The sequence below is a fragment of the Biomphalaria glabrata genome, chromosome 8 (genome assembly GCF_947242115.1).
Source record: "Biomphalaria glabrata chromosome 8, xgBioGlab47.1, whole genome shotgun sequence".
Taxonomy (NCBI): domain Eukaryota; kingdom Metazoa; phylum Mollusca; class Gastropoda; family Planorbidae; genus Biomphalaria; species Biomphalaria glabrata.
In genome coordinates, this window is record NC_074718.1 from 39,007,774 (window position 1) to 39,028,954 (window position 21,181).

At 37.9% G+C, this 21,181-nt stretch overlaps 1 protein-coding gene across 2 annotated transcripts in view; it reads right to left on the reverse strand.

The window, feature by feature from the left end:
• LOC106058259 (guanylate cyclase soluble subunit alpha-2-like) overlaps positions 1 to 21,181 on the reverse strand; it is a 176,003-nt gene that overhangs the window by 63,648 nt on the left and 91,174 nt on the right. For both annotated transcript variants that reach the window (XM_056037272.1, XM_056037271.1), the window contains exons 4-6: positions 9,869 to 9,939; positions 5,509 to 5,636; positions 3,258 to 3,397 (exon numbers count right to left, since the gene is read on the reverse strand). In XM_056037272.1, the coding sequence (XP_055893247.1) occupies positions 3,258 to 3,397; positions 5,509 to 5,636; positions 9,869 to 9,939 (339 nt within the window). The remainder of the gene's footprint in view (positions 1 to 3,257; positions 3,398 to 5,508; positions 5,637 to 9,868; positions 9,940 to 21,181) is intronic.

Below are 21,181 nucleotides of genomic sequence, written 5' to 3' on the forward strand. Positions count from 1 at the left end.
AAGTGCCACACTAGCAGAGGCAGGTCGGCTTGAGGAGGTGTAAGCCTCGAGTTAATATTCAGGTAGTTCTTTTTTTTTTTATTCTTTTATAATCCAATTATGGTAAAATCCACCCAGATCTCCCTTTCTTTTTTCTACCCCCCTCCCATGTCCCCAACTGGTCCAGATAAATGATAGGATCATAGTGTAGTGAAAAAGCTAAAAGCGCCAAACTAAAATTAATAAAATATTAATTGAACAGTACTATTGTTGCTGGTCTAGATTATTCGATATTTAATGACATGACTGATTGAAACTAATTGATGCATTTACACTTCGTATAAGCTTAGTTGTTGTTTTCTTTTGTTTTTTTTAAGTATTTTTTTGTGTTTCATGTTTTGTTCCTTCATTCAAAGAAGCTTTCATACACCCAGTTCTCCCCCTCCACCCAAAGAAAAAGTGTCATCAATTGTGTCAATCAATCCTACTTCTCTATCTCTCCAATTGGGTGGAGGTAAGCGTATGGATTGTAGGTGATACGTGGGTGGTAAGTGCATACAATTTGGATGGTAAGTGGATGGTACGTGGGTGGTAAGTGGATGGTTCGTGGGTGGTAAGTGGATGGTAAGCCTGGGCAACGTTTATGCTCAGAACGATGTCGCCCACACAGCAGTTCCACCCCTGCCCGCGCAGCTGATGTGACCAAAGGAACGGAATACAGTTTGGGCTCAGTAGCGCCGCGCAGACTCTGCCAGGCTGTAGGGCAGTGTACCACAATCTGCCTAAGGGTCACCAGATCATGATTTTTTCCTCTTGGTTGTCTCCCGAAGTCTTTCCAGCGTTTGGGTATAGCCGCAAGGCAGCGGCAGGGTTCTGCAAGGTTGTTAACGCCGGAAGTGGTAATGGTCTTAAACCCATCATTACCTACAAAATGCTTCCAACGGCATGCGTCTCAAAAAGCCTCTGACAACCATCCCAACTTCTGGCCTTCACGTGTGATTCAGATACTGAGCCTGGCGGAACCATTACCACCTACAGGAGAAGGGGCAAATGCGAGCAATTGGCGCCTAATCCAGTAAGCTTCGGGCAGGAGGGTCTCGTTACCCTTGGTTGGCTACCCATCTAGGAGAAGGACAACTCTGAATCCAAGTGGATGGTATGTTGATGGTAAGTGGATGGTATGTTGATGGTAGGTGGATGACATGTTGATGGTAAGCGGATGGTAAGCGAATGGTTTGTTGATGGTAAGTGGATGGTACGTTGATGGTATGTTGATGGTAAGTGAATGGTATGTTGAAGATATGTTGATGGTATGTGGATGATATGTGGATGGTATGTTGATGGTAAGCGGATGGTATGTTGATGGTATGTTGATAATAAGTGGATGGCATGTTGATGGTAAGCGGATGGTATGTTGATGGTAAGTGGATGGTATGTTGATGGTATGTTGATAATAAGTGGATGGCATGTTGATGGTAAGCGGATGGTATGTTGATGGTAAGTGGATGGTATGTTGATGGTAAGCGGATGGTATGTTGGTGGTATGTGGATGGTGTGTTGATGGTAAGTGGATGGTATGTTAATGATAGACGGATAAAAATACAGGTACGCCCCGCTATAAAGACTTCGGCACTTAAATTTCAAAGCGGCTTATAGCTGCATGTACGCCCCGCCCTAAATTACTGACACTTCAAAGCGGCCTCAAAATACAGGTACGCCCACTAAAAAGACTTTGGAACTGACACTTGAATGCGGCTTTTAAAGGCAGTACACCCCGCCATACAAAGACTTGGGAACAGACAATTAAAAGCGGCTTATAAAGACAGCATACCTCGCAAATAAAAGACGAGCTGTAGTATTTTTGGTCAATCGAAACCTTTTGTTTGAGATGTCCACAATGAGTTGTTTCAATGATCCGTCTATTTATTGACCTGCAGTGTACTATTTTTAGCATAGCAGCAAAGAGTAAAATAGTCGTTTTCACCACAAATGTTGTATTGTCTTGATATTACACTCTGCGAAATTTTGCAGAGCGTGAAAACAATGTGACATTTTGTTGTGCATAACGCGCGGTCAATGGTCAGACCGGAAGTTACTTTGTGCGCTCGGCATCAAGTTGTAAACCAGTTGTTTATTATGTTCAGTGTGGGAGAATGTTCGTGCTTCCGTTGCTATAAATAGCCATGTCCCATTGAGTATTGACAGGGGAGATAAGGAAATCGTGGGTGTCCTTTTATTTATTTTTTATGTCGTGTGCTAGTTTTGAAATTTAAGTGTGTGTGTGTGTAAGTTTCTGTTCATATGTGTGTGTGTGTGTTCATGCTTGTGTTTATGTCCGTGTGTAATAAGAGAGTTGCAAGTGGGTGAGGTTGTTCATATTTATCGAGAATTTTCCATTGTCGATAGTTTCTAAATTTAAATCATAAAGTAGGTCACGCATAGACCACTCATAAGGTACTCCATTCATTATTCATTTACGCAAACACTGTTGAATATGTTAAAAGTGCAATGTAGCAATAAAAAATTATTATATCCAAGCCGAGGCATCCCGAAGGATGCTGGTGAACGGAGCGGTTGGGGTTCGAATCTGCTACTATCCACACGATGGTCCAAAGCGCCTAACACACGACTTAGAAACCATGGGTGTGAAACTAAACATACAGGAGACAAATATAAAACACGCTGAAGAAAGTCATAAATTTTCATATTAAAAAAAAAAATATTATATATTGTTATTACTGTCACCTTCCATCGGAATATCCCTACACCTTTTTTAGTCAACGTTAAAGAAGGTCGAAACAAAACATAAATTTATTAGATTTCGATATTCAAATTATTGAACTCTTGAGAATCTATTGGTTATCTTTCTGTTCATCAATCTCAATTTCCTACCGAAGTCTTTCAAATATTAATTTAACAAAAATGTGAAGACAATAAATTTATTATTTCAAAATATTTCAGCAATTGTGTGTGTGCTGACCACACGTGAAGACTACCGCTAAGAGAGTGGTTTAGAGGACCTTTGAACGCTAAAGAGTGAGATTGCTGACCATAGTTGAAGACTTTTCTGATGTTATGCTGCCCTCTGTCAAGTAACAAGGATCATCGTATGAATGCTTAGAGCTTTGAATGCGTCTTCGAATTCACTAAACACTATTTATCATTGTAAATATACTAATGCATGCAGTATGTCTTGGTTTCTTTCTGTAAGACGGAACTTCTTCTACTTCTTCTGCACTCTCTTGTTTGTACACAATTTAAAGCCAAGTTATTCTTACCTGGTCTTGCAGACCGTCGATGTTGCTGTAGAATTCCAAAAGGTTACTGCCCAGTGTCCTGAGTGCCTTGCCGTAGTCTCCAAGGCAGACCTTAAAGTAGTCCTGGCCCAGGGTCCGTAGCACATCCTGAACGTTCATGTCTGAGAACAGAATACAAGATGGCATGAACCAGGGAAGAGAAATACTAGCATCGTTAGGGTAGAATGAGCTAAAATAAGACTCACGTGAAAGGTCTGAACAGGAGTAGTATTAAAAAGAATTATCCCTCCACAAAAACTCTCATTCTTGTTCAGAAGATTTGTAACTCCCAAAAAATATTTTTACCTTTAATTTTTATTGCGTGATTGCGCGGTTCATCTCAGATATCGGATTACTGATCTGGAAACCATTGCGCGGTTCATCTCAGATATCGGATTACTGATCTGAAACCTCTGCGCGGTTCATTTCAGATATAGGATTACTGATCTGAAAACTCTGCGCGGTTCATCTCAGATATAGGATTACTGATCTGGAAACCATTGCGAGGTTCATCTCAGATATAGGATTACTGATCTGAAACCTCTGCGCGGTTCATCTCAGATACAGGATTACTGATCTAGAAGCCATTGCGAGGTTCATCTCAGATATCGGATTACTGATCTGGAAACCATTGAGAGGTTCATCTCAGATATCGGATTACTGATCTGGAAACCATTGCGCGGTTCATCTCAGATATCGTATTATCATCTGGAAACCATTGCGCGGTTCATCTCAGATATCGGATTACTGATCTGGAAACCATTGCGAGGTTCATCTCAGATATAGGATTACTGATCTGGAAACCATTGCGCGGTTCATCTCAGATATCCGATTACTGATCTGGAAACCATTGCGCGGTTCATCTCAGATATCGGATTACTGATCTGGAAACCATTGCGAGGTTCATCTCAGATATAGGATTACTGATCTGGAAACCATTGCGCGGTTCATCTCAGATATAGCATTACTGATCTGGAAACCATTGCGCGGTTCATCTCAGATATCCGATTACTGATCTGGAAACTATTGCGCGGTTCATCTCAGATATCGGATTACTGATCTGGAAACCATTGCGAGGTTCATCTCAGATATCGGATTACTGATCTGAAACCTTCGACATGTAAAATGAGAACGAAGAAGAAGAACAAGGCAACACTACAAAATACATGATCCTACCGAAACACAAATCTACCTAGACACACAAACCTACTAAAGCACACAAACCTACTGAAACAAACAAACCTATAGAGACACACAAACCCTAAGAAACACACAAACAATCTCTGAGTGTCCATTGACTTTTCAGCTCTTTATCGGAATATTTCAAATGTTCTCTGATACTTTCAACACGAACCATCGAACGCTCAAAACTTATTTTGGAAAACATACCCCCCTCCATTTTTACACTTCCCTAACATAATTTTGACCCATGATTTATAGTGTGTGACTTGAATTAGAACGTCCTCCTTATATGGACCCCACACACACACACCAACCCATAATTCTGGACTGAAAGTTCTAGTTTCACTTTTCTTAATTCCCTGTCATACCCCCTAAAAAGTAATTTTACATACAATCACTGACTTCTCTTCGGCTTCTTAATTCAATACTTGAGTATTTCACAAGTTCTATGGTACTTTTGGCTGGACCCCTTAGTTGTTATCACCTTGACGTCGTAACGCTCTCTCACCCAAGAATTCAATTTTATTTTAATTTGTTTACCTCCACGCTTAACACTCATTTCATTTAGACTCTCTAAATTTTTTACTCATAAAAATACGTATTCAATCAATGTTGGCTTCATAGGACAAAAAAAACAACTATTATTTTAAACAATGTCCACAAAAGCATGTTAGGCTCCATGGAGAAATGTTCGCACACACACAAAAAAGTTTAAATAATGCTTAAAAACGGAAGGAAGTTGAATCTTTTACTTTTAATATGTCGCCTTTAAAGGAACGTATGGGGTCGAAATTGCGAAACAGGAAACTTTTTTTTTGGGTAAATTTAACGCTACGGTTTCGTTCGTTAAAGATGCTTCGTTGTTCTAAGCACATGGAAAGTAACAAGTTAAATTTTCGTATTTTTTTCATCCACTGAAAGTGGCAGAATTAGTGATGAGTGAATGAGGACTTTATTGTATATGTATAGAGTCAGACTTACACAATCTTTGACTATAAACTTTAAAAAAAAAAACGATTTGAACCTTATTCTAACATTAGCTTGCGCTTACCTAACTTCTTGGCCGTTTCCTCTGCCATAGCCACAAGCGTCTCGTCACTAATGGCCTCATGCCTCAAATTAGGATCACTGACTGACCTCTGCAGAAACTCTTCCGAAAATAGCTGACTTGATTCATTCCTTCAATCAGAAAATAATCATTAAAAGAAAATTAAATAGTAAACATCTATTTAAGGTAATAGTATACATTATCAACCTCATTTTATAATGAATTTGTACTAGTTGTTATGAATATATTGAAAGTAAAACATCATGAACTAAATAATACAATTTAATTTCTGATACCAGGAAAAGAGTTTAGTAATTCGTTTTAACTTTGTTAAGAAACCTGCCCGAAAGTAAATCGTAAACCATTTCAAAATTCATATCAAACCAACACTTCCTCTCTTCTGTACACCAGAAACACCAAATGGTTGGCTATTTATAGTTCGTAGCCGTGGATGGAAATCTTAGTAAGATCTTTTTATCAGTAATTAAACGGAAAGCAACACGAGAAGCTGAATCATGTTTGAGCTGGTAGGATTCAAAGTCGCTAGATATAGAAACAGTAAGTAACAAGGAGAGCCATCTTTAATTAGCGCGTTATTTGACATCAACTGATGTTGATGAGAGGTCAGAATAAAAATCAATTAATTGAGACTTATCAATTTCTAACAAGCTTACCACATACTTTTATCCTGTATGTCAGTGGTGCCCAGTGCTATTAGGACTGCGGGCCATTTCCATTTCCGACACTCGTGTAGCGGGCCACGTTACCGAAACGATAAAAAAAATAATAATAAATAGCGCAGAAACTATTCTATTAGCAAAACGTGAATCTAGATCTAGTAGATTGCTTCAATTAAATAGGTATTCAAAGTTTATTGGAAACTAATTTGTGGATAATCGGCTGATTAGGATGAGACAAGTCGGAGCACTGAATCTAGTCCGTGAGGTTTTACACGTAACATTGGTCACGCCAGATTCATCATTGGAAAAGTTTGTTCGCTCAAAACATTGTGATCAAGCTTTAATGCTTGACTCCGGAGATCTGCAAAATTTTCAGCAGGCAACACGGGAGTATAAAATGATAAGTTTGCAGCGCTACAAATGTCTCTACCAGAGATGACTGACTTTGTAAATCTCTGAGTTCCAGTTGCAGGACTGTCGGTGTCACTTCGGCCGAAATAGGATTGGTCTTTAACTCTTTCTCTCCGTATTTATTTACCACATTCTAGTGGAATCAACGTTGGTATCGTCAGTTAGGAGAGAAAGAGTTGAGAGCATCAGAACTTTTATCCTTTCTACTTTTACTGAGGTCCAATTTAGTTACTGATCATGTTATAAAGCAATAGAGGTTCGGAAGTGGACAATAGGAGTCTTTACTGTCTACAGAAGAAAGAAAGATAACACCAACGTAGGAACAAATTTTTGAAAATACTTTAAACTTAATGAACTGTCATTTTTAACTCTTGTGCCGATGTTTGGGTGGGCCGGATAATACCGCGTTGTAGACCGGATCTTGCCCGCGGGCTGTACTTTGGGCATCACTGCTATAGGTAAATAAAGGTCCGATTACAAATAAAAGAGAACTTTTACAATACTTATAAAATAGCGAATAAGATATGAATAAGATATTTGTAGAATAAAATGTTTCCCAATCTTCGTTTGTTTTTATTTGTTCAGTCAGGGTTACCCACATGTATGTTTATGAACTTTCTATTCAGTCGTTCACCCCTGAATATCTTTGATATTTCTTAAACAGCATGTCTAGAGAAAGACCGGATCATTCTTGGACATTGTCCAGCCAGCTTTTCTTTGAAAGATCCCTCTTCCCTCCACTGTACTTTGAAGGATGACTTTTTGACAGTGAGTAGAGTCATGTTGCACAGTATGACCAATATTGGTTACAAGCTGTCCTAGCACATAGTGCGTGAATGGCAGCGAAACTAAAACAGAACTAATAGAGAAATATACGCTACATTTATAACAGGGTTTGTTATAGAGTCTGTGTATATATATCGATGGAACCAGGAAGCTATTGTTATAACTTTGCGTGACATGTTAAACAGGAAGTGACAGCTGATGAAAGATGTGAAGTGATATCAAGTAGATTTCAATGAATTGAGAAATGAATTGGAAATCTTTTAACGTCGTGTGTTTACATTGATATTTTGTATATCTCTGCTCTAATAATGACAGCCTAAAAAAACAACACTTGTATCTTTTCATTCATCCTTATTATTCACGTGTATTCTTTGTGCAAAAAGAAAATCTGTTATAAGCTTGAAAACGTTTGAAGAAAAGGCTTTTGTTTGAAATAAAGTGTTATTCTCTAATAGCAAGCAAAGACACACAGATAAAACATCAAAAAGTAGAACCAAACAAATTTGTTACATTGCATAGATCAAGTAAAAACAAACGAAACAAAATAAAGTGTGTGTGTGTGTGTCCATTAGCGGAAGAAGCAAGTTACTCCAATGTTATTAAGGACTTTCCCAGCGACTGGGATTTGATTGGCGATTGGTTGCCTTGGTGATGACAACAAACAGGGGAAATAAAAAAAAAGCATTTTGTGGGCGAGAGTTTTCCCTTTTGCTCAACGCCCATGGAGGGACTAGAAGAAAGACAAGGGAACTGAAGAGCAAATTAAAAACAAACACTGCTGGACTTAACGACGGAATTCTGGGACGATGTCCGGGAATGAGATGGGGACAATGTCCCGCGCTCACTAATGTCCGTGAGTCATTCTTGTGACAAGTTCATTATCTTTGAGACAAACTCCGAGATACCTTGTCTAAACATAACAAGAAACAGTCAACAGAATTATTTCATCTCAGACATGACAATATTGGACAAGAAGAAAAACTGTTGTCGCTAAACTTGTTAATTTTATTTTAGCTCTGTTTAGACGGTAGTAGAAATAAAACTGGGCAAATTAGAACATGAAAAAGAAATTTTATAAATGAGAAAGAAGTTTTAACATTTCAAAGCCACTCTCATTTTTTATTTGATTTCTGGTTCAATATACTAAATCCAATATCAGACTAAGATGAGGGACAGGTTAATGAACAAAAAAAATTAAAGTAAAGAAACTAGATGTGCGAATTTTTACTAAGGACAAATATTTTAATATAAAAAAAATCAGACGCCATTTAGCCTTCACTGGCATAGATGAAAGAAGCTGGCAACAGACGGTCTCTGAAAGAGACAGCAAGAGAGCCTACAAGAAGTTCGATGGTCACGCTTTATAAGACCGAGAGAAGGACTCTGGTCGAAAACAGAAACAGACGACGAAAAGTTAAATAGACCCAACGGCAACAGCATAAGTTGTAACTGGGTTTTTGTAATCTGTGAAATACAGTACTCATTCTTAAACCTGGGCATGGAACACAAGGGCAGAGAACCCAAACCAAACGAACAGGTCAAGTTAGGAAGGTAGTTAAAGTTTATTTGAGGCGCATGCAATTAACGAGTATTTTACACCAGGCCATGAGGAATATAAGTGTTATGAATAAAACAATTTAAAAACCTAATAGTCCAATATATAACGTATTTGTTGTGGGACTGATAATGATTAAAATGGTGCCTTGCAAGTTTCTGAAAGAAATACTGAAAACAACCCTGTGATGTAATGATACGATTTTAACTGAAGTCTTTTCTGGGCTCTGTCCATGGCGTGATTTAAAGCGTGGGAAGCGTGGTCTTGAGGCTAAGTACGCTTGAACTTGGCTTAGTTATCTATGAAGGGGGCTCGAGGTTCGACACCCGAGTTGTGTTTGCTGAGCGCCTAAAGGCAGCATGGAAAACCTCCCCCCAGATACCCTCTACCCCCTTGGTCCGCAAATGAGATTGGACCATAGCGCTTTGAGCATGCTATAAGCATGAAAGTAGCGCTATAGAAAAGCTATAATTATTATTATGTACTAATATTATTTAACTACATAGGATAACTCTTGTAGAATTTTTTACGTCGCTATTGGGAGGGAGTATAGAATAGATTTTATAGTTATTGTTATTAATACGGCACCAAAGTTAAAAACTAATTGGCAAAAACATTAGGTTCTATGCTTTTTTTTAAACAAAAATTATAAATGTCATTATCTGTTTGTGGTTTAATGAAAGAGTCTTGCCGTAGACGCGCTTAGAAAGTTGAAGATTATAAATTGAAAATGTTGAACTTAAACCAGATTGATGAGATGTTAAAAAAAGAGATGGACCAGCATTCTGAAAGAAAAGTGTAAAATTTTTTTGTTTTTAAATAGACAACTTGTCAGGATTTTCTTTAGCTCCATAAAAAAACACAGACATGCAATGATTTCAATACCCAAACAAAAAACACCAAGATGAGAGGAATGAAGGAAATGTCCTACCGCAGATGTTCCAGAGCGCGTGGGTCTCTGGTGTTGATGACGTTGTGAATGGCTCGGCGGACGTAAAAATTCTGAAATGAAACAAAGAAAACAAAAAAAAACAATTAAACAAAGAATTTTAAATTAACGACATTTTTTTTCCAGTGCTAGGAAAGAATGGAAAACAATGTCTTTGTGGTGCACTTGTGGTTAATGAGTTTTAATGATGTTTTTATGAATTGATGAGTGTCAACTTAAAATGTATTTTCACACTAACACTCGCACTGATAAGAAGATTAAAGTGCACCTGAGATGTGCGACTTAGTGGCATAAACTGCTTGGCTACCTAACAAGGGAGTTCAAGTTCTATTACCAACTCGAGGCAGTACAGAAAAGTTGGGCCAGACGCTGCTTCTCCCAATCGGTCCACAAAAGAGATTAGACCATAGCTGAGAGTGCTTTAAAATGAAAGATGCACCGTACTGTTATGGAGTGTGTGTGTGTGTGTTTCCTACCTAGGAAATGAAGAAAGGGAGCATTCATTGTGAATTGTAGAATGATACAAGCGATGTACAGAAAATAGAAAGTTGTTGATAAGTTATGCAATTGAAAAGGTATACAATACATTTGATGCACATTTTAACACTGTGGTATCTAATTATTTCTCAGCTCTTTCGCTCGTAGCACACATTTTTATTATGTAGTTGGTAGAGGAAGATTATAGAGCAACCTCAATATTTGCGAGGTGTCTGAGTGGTAAAGGCGGTTGGTCGCTGTGCGGCCACATGACACTCTCGTCAAGCGTGGGCCACAGAAACAAATAACCTTTACATCATCTGACCTATAGATCGCATTGTCTGAAAGGGGAACTTTGGCAGTGGTGATATTTTATTAGAGAGTCCTTAACATTGTTTACATTCGAACATTTATTGTCCGATTCCTAAAATAAGAATATTAGTATCGGAAGGTGCTTCTTTTTTTAAGGTTATATAAAAAAAAACGAATTAATTATGTAATAAGAGCATAGAAGAGTCGCTAAACACAAACGACTGATCATTATTATTATAATCGTACCCAGAATAAAGGTAGGCCTACTTCTGTGGATGTTATACGATCCTCACTAACACTGAAAAAAAAAACAACTAAAATTAACAGAAAATTAAAAAGAAAAAAACCTGAACGAATATGGCTCTACACTAAATATAAACTGATATTCCCATCTCATATGACCTGAAGAATAATAAACAAAACTACTAGACCATCACCTGACCTAAAACACAAGAAACTACTAGACCATCACCTGACCTAAAACACAGGAAACTACTAGACCATCACCTGACCTAAAACACAAGAAACTACTAGACCATCACCTGACCTAAAACAAAAGAAACTACTAGACCATCACCTGACCTAAAACAAAAGAAACTACTAGACCATCGCCTGACCTAAAACACAAGAAACTACTAGACCTTTACCTGACCTAAAACACAAGAAACTATAAGACCATCGTTTGACCTAAAACACCTTCAGTGAAGTCCAGTAGGGCGTCGGCGCCATAGGCGCCATTATCCTGTTGGTGGTTAGAAAGGCTTTTATCTAACTACCAGGCCTGGACATGGGGCTCTTCACCCCAGTCCTGTCTGAGGGCTCACAACGGTAGACGGTCATGTCGGTTGACTGGACCAGACCGGGCCGTGCCGTGTACACAGCATAACTAAAACACCAGAAAGTACTAGACCATCACCTGAATTAAAACACAGAAACTACTAGACCAACCCCTGACCTGAAGTAAAATAACAGCAACAACTTTCCTATCTCAAAGAAAGAAGCCACCACTCCAGTAATCTCTTAGCATTACTTCAAACCTCTACACTCCACTCTTGGTCACTCTTGGGCCAGAAGAGTAGCCAAATAACCTTTATCTTAAATCAAAATGGCACTCTACGACCGTTTCATTGGCCACCTATTGACTTCTAAATCTGGACAACTCTAGCTGATGAAAACGACTTGAACGAAGCGAAGGAACTAGAACAATGACGCCAAATTGTAATTCACTTGTAATTCACTTCTCTTAAATTCATTTATGGTCTTAGTTTTACACAATACGAACAACGAGAGAGATTCTAATAGCCATGTCATTGAGACTCTTGATCTATAAATAGTAACCAATAAGTATGAATGAATAGGGGTGTGAGTAACTTTATTATCTGTCGGTCGCCAAAACTGGCCTCCCCCTTTTTTTTCTAACAATGCTACATTGATCGGTCATGACAAGGGGAAGTAATTGAGGAGGTTGTTATGTCCCCTGAACCATACATGATGGATTCGGTCATATAGTCAGCCCCCAGAGAAAGTGAAGGCTGAGGGTCCCATACGAGGATATTACTAACATGATACATGAATACCTAGATTTATCATTTTTATGTCAATTCTTAAAACAATCACAGAAACAGTATATTCGAATGTCAAAACTCTGTTATCTATATCTTAGTGGCGCAGGATTTTAGTAAGTAAAGGCTTTGGTGAGGATTTTAATGGAGGCCCCTACCCTCTTAAAACTTCAATATAACTGCCTTTAATTGCATTATAGTGGATTACAACATGTCGTATTTGTGAAGAGACAAAAAGAGTACTTGTCATTAAATCTTATTTTCGCTTATGTTTAATGTGCATATTTTGTTTACAAAAAAATGTACTTGTTTGAAATTTGGAGGCCCAATAAACGAGTGAGGGAGGAACATGGGAGGCCACTCAGCCTTGCACTGCCTTACATCGGGCCCTTTATCTTAGTATCCATACACAATTATCTATCTTTCAAAACTCATCTTCCTTTGCGCGTGTTTCAATACCAGGCAACATCTAGGGTCTAGGTCTTTCTGTACACGTCATTTCTCCGACTTTCTATTTTTGGATCGAGTTGAAACGTTGCACAATTATTCACTGCTGCTAAAAAATGAATCCATAATCAATGTTATTAATTAGATAATTAATTAATGGTAATTAAGGGAAATCTTATATAATACAGACGTTACTTCAAAAAAGAAGATGATTACGTCCTACGCGTCATGCATTTAGTCATGCATATTAACCAATGACTTAAATTCTGCTAAGTCACTGGTTCTCCTGGCTAGCTCAGGCAACCCTTTCCATGCTCTAATAGCACTAGAGAAGAAGGAGTATTTGTACAAATTTGTCCTAGCATTAGGGGCCGAGGGATGTGCCTTTATCTTTGTGTCTTTCAGAGTATTTTATTACATTTTGTTTTTGTATTTGAAGATTATGGTTCAGTGTTTTATGTATAATTGCTACTTTACTTTTGAGTCTTCTGTCCTGAAGGCTTTCTAAATTTAGTGAGGGTGTTACTCTAGTCAAATGTGAATATTCATTCGTTATGAATCTAACTGCTCTATTTTGTGTATGTTCCAGTTTCTTAATGTTTTCTTGAGGATGCATATTCTATTATTGGCCTAACCAAGGTTAAATAACATTTTAGCTTTATGTTCTTATTTGATTAATAGAAATTTCTTTTAATAAACCCTAATGCTTTGTTTGAAATAAATGTAACAGTATGAAAATATATAGCTATAAATATATATTTCTTCCCCTTAGATAACTTTTTCTTTGCAAAGTATTTTTTATATTTTTTAAATTATTTTAAAAACAAGAGTACTAGATGGACAAGTCCCTGTCAGGCTCGTGTTTGATTCAAGTAGTAACCTTTCCAATTAGGTTTAATTTTTAAAATCACCACATGAATGCAAGAAACTATGCCAAAGTTTTGTCAAGCATAAAGGCCATTTTTTTATTTATTTTTTGTCAAGAGAGTAAATAAAATCAGGATATCTACAACAAAACACAGCCAGGAAAACGTGGCGAAACAATTCTGATCAAAAAAGAGAGAGCGTAAAACAAAAAAACAACAAAAAGACAAATAGTTATAGCCAATATTTAAACGTCTTATCTGGCCCAGTGCAAGGTTGTCAACCATTCGATCTCCATTGAATTCCTGTAGGTGTTTATCTAGGAGTGAATCTTCCCGGCGACCATAAAGTCAATAAATACTCATTTCTCTGCCGTAGGTCATTAAGAATGAACGGCAACCCCAGACCAAAGGGAGATTAATGTCTATGGCTTTTTTTTTTTAAAGCCGACCGCAGACCCGGCTTTGTGCAATAGGTTAATCTGCTTTATGATAGTCGTAAAACGAGACATGTTTCGAGAGCAACGAATCTTAAGTTGTGGGTGTATTGACAACTGCAAAGAATAGCAGATATTAAAAATTGGTGTCGGTCGAAAAATTTATTTTAAATTTATATTAAGAAATTGTAATATGTACAACATATAAGTCAAGGTCTTCACATAAAACTATTTATTTTTTTACCTACAAATTTGATTTAAGAACTTTTGGTTAATTTAAAACTTTCAAATTTTCAAATTCGCTCTTTCATACTGCTATTAAAGCATTGAACGAATTGCCTGTATCAGACAGAAAAAAAACAATGACTAGTAGAGTTGAAGCCTCTCATTGGCATGCACGAGTAGATTAACACGTGAATATGTGTAGGACAAAAAAAAACAGTGACAATCGATACTGACCATTGGTTAGACATAGCCCTAGACCGCACTAGATGGAGAGAGACGGTGACTAAGAAAGCTATGAACAGTGAAAAAACATGGGTCTCAGCTCTGGAAGAAAAGCGTGCCTTACGAGTATGCTGCAGGCTCCTCTACCACCAAAGCGAAAGCCACTTTAACCAACGATCAATGTGGACGGGAGTGTCTCTCCAAAATAGGGCTCCACGTGAAAAAGTGTTCGAGATGAACCATAGTCGTTCTACGACTAACAGTAATTTCCTCATTGCGTACGACGCAATTATCTTCTCTTTCGTAGGAACGTCTGTAATTTATAAGATATCTCAAATCAGTAATGCATATTTAAGTTATTACAATGTAATTTAATTTGTTAATGTTTACAGTACTGATTGAGAACCACTAGCGCCAGGCTAAGAAAGCAAATTATCGTGTGAGGAGTGATCGTTTTGTCTGTTTCCTGGTTCACAATCGTGGATAAATCAGGGGGAGAGAATGCAACAAAATCAACAAAGTTATCCACCCTTGCTCCCTTTTTTTTTTTAATGCAACTGGGTTAAACAAAAGGGATGCGTGTAATGACCTGTATGCAGGATGATACTAAGGACAATTAGGGTGGGTAGGGGGAGGTTAGACATAGAGAGATGTGGGGTACTAACTACGTAGCTGGGGGGACAAGCCACCGTATCTGTTTGCACTGGCGCAAGGAGGCAGACATGGAAGATGTATGAGACATCACCTGTTATCCAGCGCGCGCTGTTCTAGCTTTAAGAAAGGATAACTTTTAAGCTCAGCTCCTGTTTGTTTACTTTTACGACCAGATTGAGCTATGAGCTAAAAGTAGAAGCTCCAAACTGTGGGAGATGAGTGGACATAAAAATATAGAGGAGCAGATCTTAGAGAGGAAGTGGAGATGGATTGGTCACACCCTGAAAAAAAAAAAAACAACAGAGCTAGGCAGGCCTTAAGATTGAACCCCCAGGGAACAAGACGTAGAGAAAGACCAAAAAGAACATGGAGGCGCAGTATACTAGATGAAGCCGAACGGACAGGAAATAGTTGGGAAGTCATCAAAAAACTAGCAAGAGACCCTGGCTGGCGGCGTGTATTTACTGAGGCCCGATGTTCCACGAAGAACGCAAAGATCATGATGATATCCACCAAGGGGATAATGACAACTGACCTCACAAGGGGATAATGACAACTGACCTCACTCAAGGCCCTAACGTACCTAAGAGGATTTTCGTTAACTGTCAAAGGGCGGTACTGCTACAGACATGCCACATCACTATTAAAATTCCTCAGTGGACACTGACTACAATGAGTTTTATTTCACTCTAACAAAACTCAACCCTGGAAGTGCCAGAGAATAAATATTCGTTCTTTTCTAACATTGTAATCATAATATACTAGACTTTCACAAATTTGTTTATCTCAGAATATGGACGAGATAATGGAAGAGTGACCGGCTATTGTAACAGATATCTGTGTTACTGGGGCTAACTGGGCTACCATAGCTAAATTGTGAAAATTATCCAACATCTGACCCTAACACATGACCTGATTGATAAATATACAAACTCCTTGAAACAATTTTTCGTCATAAGATATAGATATAATATATAGTCGAATAAACTTGAGTTCATTAATTGCCATCCCTGGCTACAATACGTCTGCATAACTAGAAGAAACAAAACTAAAGAAATGTTTAAATCTCTTCTTTGTTATAAGCAATTCGCAAATTATTATTTTTTTATATTATTAAGAATGTAAGTTGAAAGAGATTCTATACACACACAAAAAAAAGACAGAGGAATGGAGAAAGACGGTCTAAAGATCTTGTGTGTCGCCCTAACGGTCAAACAGACTAAGGGATAGGTGACAAGGAAGAGACGTATTATAATGTTAAGTGTAATGACAAGTGTAATGACAAGTGTAATGACAAGTGTAATGACAAGTATAATGACAAGTGTGATGACAAGTGTAATGACAAGTGTAATGACAAGTGTAATGACAAGTACAATGACAAGTGTAATGGCAAGTGTAATGACAAGTATAATGACAAGTGTAATGACAAGTGTAATGACAAGTATAATGACAAGTGTAATGACAAGTGTAATGACAATGACTATAAAGCCAAAACAATTCCTGAATGAAAAGTATCAATAAAACATTGCACTTATAACATAATATGTAAATAGCAGTGGAGCTAAGGTACCAGCCTTACAATTTACATTGCACCTTCGTTCCTTTTTCAGCCCAAATTGCGGCAATGTTCCTTTGTTCCATATGTGATTCTTGCAATGTTCACTTTAGCGCAGGCTAACACTTCAAGTTGTCTTGTTGAATGGTGTGACGCAATAAAGTCATTTAGTGTGGCTTCCTTTAAGAACGTTGCTTAGACAAGTAAGACATTTGTCTTACCCAAATGACAAGACATCTTGCTGGTCGTAGGTTGTCTTCATTGACTGTTGAATCACAAGGTGTCTGTCATATCGATTTCACATTGGTCAGAGTCGATGTTGTGGAGAAATGGATTAACGCCCTTTAACGATGACTGAATCTTTCCCATCCTATACATGGGACGGACACATTGATTTCAATGTTTTGAAGCTCTTCCTTATGGGTGATACCCCATCGAATGATGCTACCCCTATCTCCAGCTCCCTTATTTATCCTCAGCCTCAGCAACGCCTCTGATTGTAAAATTTGGTGACAACTATAAAATTAAAAACAAAATCTGATCAAGTCATTAGAAAGTTTTGCCTGTGCGGATAGTTCACGGATTTATTTAGGACTTAATTGATTTAGCGACTTAAAAATAAACCGAGGCTTAAAATGGACGTAGAAATAAGTCCTGTTTATGATCTCCAGGAAGTGACGTCACTGTTGGGGCCTCTTAGCAGAAATCAAGTAGAGCTGTTATTTAATGTCCCAATTATCAACACCGCTGAGGGCTAGATCAATATTTGACTGGCCCTGTCAGCTCGTTCGATCATGTCTAACACGACATATAAAAAAAGTCAATTATTGCAATAAAAGGGGACCTTTTGTCCCAAACCCATACCACCCCCAGAACCAATCACTTTTACACACACACACACACTTTCCTCCATCTTGTTTTCACTCTTCCCTCAGAGAATTGTTGGCTATGTATAAAACTATACAGACACTCGTTGTTCTATATTTATATAGGTTAGTGTGACTTTTCTTGCACATATTACGTGATTCTAGGGTCTCAGAGTTTTATTGTTCAAACACAAACTACCCACTTGACCTCTGGGTCTCGCAATAAATGCAACGTCATGCCATAAGAGTTCGATATGGTTACCTCTTGGGCTACTTTAATCATATCGTCTTCGAATTTTGATTTGTATAATAGAAATAGAACGAAGAAAACGCCCATTTGTTCTCTCAATCTCTGTTCGCGTTGTAATTGTAAGGCATGTAATTATCGCTTTCTTCAACAAATGAGATTTCATTATGAAATAAGCAAAAAAAAAAAAAAAAAAAGCTTATATGAAGGAAAGCACTGCACAATTACTGCCATTTTTTTCAATACTGTACTTTTATCTTATCTTTTTCTATATAAAACAAAATTAACTAATTACGACTAATTGGTTCACTAATTGGTAAATATTTTTATTGATTTATGTATTGTCGTCCACTACGAATAATTGTGCAACATTTCAAGTTGATCCGAGAACAGGTAGTGGGAGAAAAAATGTGTAAAATATTAAAACCAAACAGACAGACAGACAGAGTGAGTTGATATAAGCTTTGTAAAATGACTACTACTAATAGGTATGGTTAGTTTCATACCTTTTATTTTTATAACGCATTGCTAATGACCAGAATTTTAAAAAATAATGAAACTTATTCTAGTGCTTTCTTTAATGTTTATTTATCAATCTGTTCTTTCTCTCTTTCTTTCTCTCTCTTTCATTCTCTCTCTTTCTTTCTCTCTCTTTCTTACTTAATCTTCTACTATTCTTTTTTTTTATTCTTTTTTTTCTCACTCTTTTTCTTTTTTTCTTGACTGTCTTGTGTGCCACCCTCTCCAGCCTATGACTTTCAACTACTGGTCGCTTCTTCAAACACACACACCCACACATTCTCACCACACACACACACACACTCACAAACACATTACTTCCAGACCATCACGCTGATCGTAACCCTATAATTAGGTTCTCAGTGTCCATCTGACCAAGGGATTACCTGACCAGTCCTGGACAAATCTCTAAATTATGTCTGTCCATTGTCTCACTGTGATCTGGAAATGTTTTACTGACTTCACATAAAGTCATTGATCAATCATATCTCAGTCATAGCTCAATCAACTAATTTCTTTTAAAAGATTGTATGTTAAATAACAAATAGTATTTTCACACTCTATAGAAACTACATTGTGAAGAATCTTTTGAACAGCGAACTTACACGCTTACCAGCGACAATGGTATTGAGTAGCCACAGCAGTAAAAAAACCAATGAACCCTCTAGTAAAGTAATTGATAATTTTCTGACGTAATTTTCCTGCGTATCCAAAACAGTCAGACATTCACCGATTTCTATGTGACGTCACACTAGCCTACTAATTTAATATATTGACTTATTGTATAACGGGAGACCATACAGCAAAGTTTACATTCTCGTAAAAGAATACCATTCTCGTCTATGCAGTTAGATCTAGGATCTTGTAAGCAAAGAAAAAATGCGTATTAAAAGTAGTTTTACATGCTTGACTAACCACGGCAGTCAGTATTTTCTCGCCAGACCACTCAACACACAACAAACACTATCGCTTGGTTGTCTTGTCATGGACGACTACACGTAGTCTCGACTAGCCTTACACTGACCAGTTTGTTCGAATCAGTCAGACACACGATCTATTTACTTCTTTGGAAAAGGAGAGGCTTAGATGAAAATTGAAAATGTTACTTTTTTTCTCGAGTTGGTTATCCTAATGCTTTTAGATCTACCTATACATGTATTTATAACTGTACCATAGCTCTGGAATAGGCCGTCACTAAGACCAAGAGCCTGTAAGAATGAAACGATACGATTGGTTAAATCTAGTTTTCTTTTCAGTATAGTTGATGGAAGTGACGTATGCCTAACCTAAAAACAAAATCTCAAAGCACCCGTTTTTTTTTTTTTTGAGATGTTGTGACAGGTGGGGAAATGTAACGTGTGTTTGGCGCGTTTAATGTCTAGGGGATGATTATTTTTAAAGCTATCACACACCAACCTATCAGCATATAAATCGGGAGCAGACACGCAACGAGACAAGCAATGAAAGATACATACAAAAGTTTAAAAATGAAGAATATTTATTTACATAAATATACATATAAGAATAAAAAGGGGGAGGATTCGCATCTATCTCTAAATAATACTAGATTTAATCATCACTCTTGCACCTAATAAGAGAGTATGTCACTTTGTCCTCTGACTTAGCTGGTTTTCCTGTTGATAACGCAGCTGGCTGTGTCCTGGCTTGAGGTTCTGCAGCTGGAGGTGGCGCTCTAGCGGATAGAGGGACGCCAGTGATATAGTTCTTGTGGAGTCTCAATCCCAAGTTCCAATATCTGTAGTGGGCACAGTAGGGCGGGTGGCCGGCTACCGTGTGCACAAGGTTACTGCGGGCAGAACTGATCTGCCGTGGGCAGCGTAGTTGACAGGATATGTCCAGTGAGTTGCAGAGGGTTGGCGTAGCTATGACGTCTCGCACAGACCTGCGTCCATAGGGACGTCGCACCTAATAAGATGACGGGTGGGCTGTCGAATAGGCGGGCAATGCCGATAGCACCAAGTAGTAGAGTTGAGTAGTGTCGTGTAGACACTGAACAGCAAATAGGCCGATCTCAGTAGGAAAGTGTAGTGCTGAATAGCACTCAGCACATAAATAGGTGATTCTCGATAGCAAATAAATAGGCAGGTAAATAGATCGTTGATCCAATAAATAGATAGGCAGACACCTGAGGGAGGCTGCGGATAAATAAAGACAAGTTAGGACATGTCTCTCATGCATCTTATCGATGCCCTCGACTGAGGTGCATTCGTCAGATTGGTAACATTGCTTTAAAGCACAATGGGGAGATGACGACAAATGGAATTGGGAAAATAGATGGCTGCTAGTAGCAATATAGAAATGTACATAAACGGGGAAATAATAATATAAAATGTACATAGAAGGGGACATAATAATCTCAAATAAACAACACAGGTGGATAGAGAAAGAAAAGGGGGGGGTTGAATTGGGCGGTGGTCAGCGACCCTGACGGTAGGTTTACATATGACCGTCGATCGAGAACAATGGAGCGCGCTTGAATGGAGAGGGTGTCCGTTCAAGCGGCGCAGCTCTCGTTAGAGTGAAATGGCTACAGGGGAGATAATTCAATACAGGGGAGATAACTCATATCTCCTTTCTAAGCGCAGTATTAGTGCGATAGTAAAATTATCAGGGCTGTCAACCGAGATAAAGGAAATAAAATAAGGTGTACAAATATATACATGGTTGCATCAATGATCAATTGAGCAACGTAGCATTAATAGATTAATGCAATACATAAAATATACATTAGCCATGTTCATGTTTTCTACTTACGACAGTGAGAAATACACAATGCACTAATTAAATATAAATGAAATAATAAACTACACATAAAATCCAATGGAAATATACACAGAGTAATTAAGATGGAACTTATGATTAAGTTCGGCTTACCACCAGGTATTCCT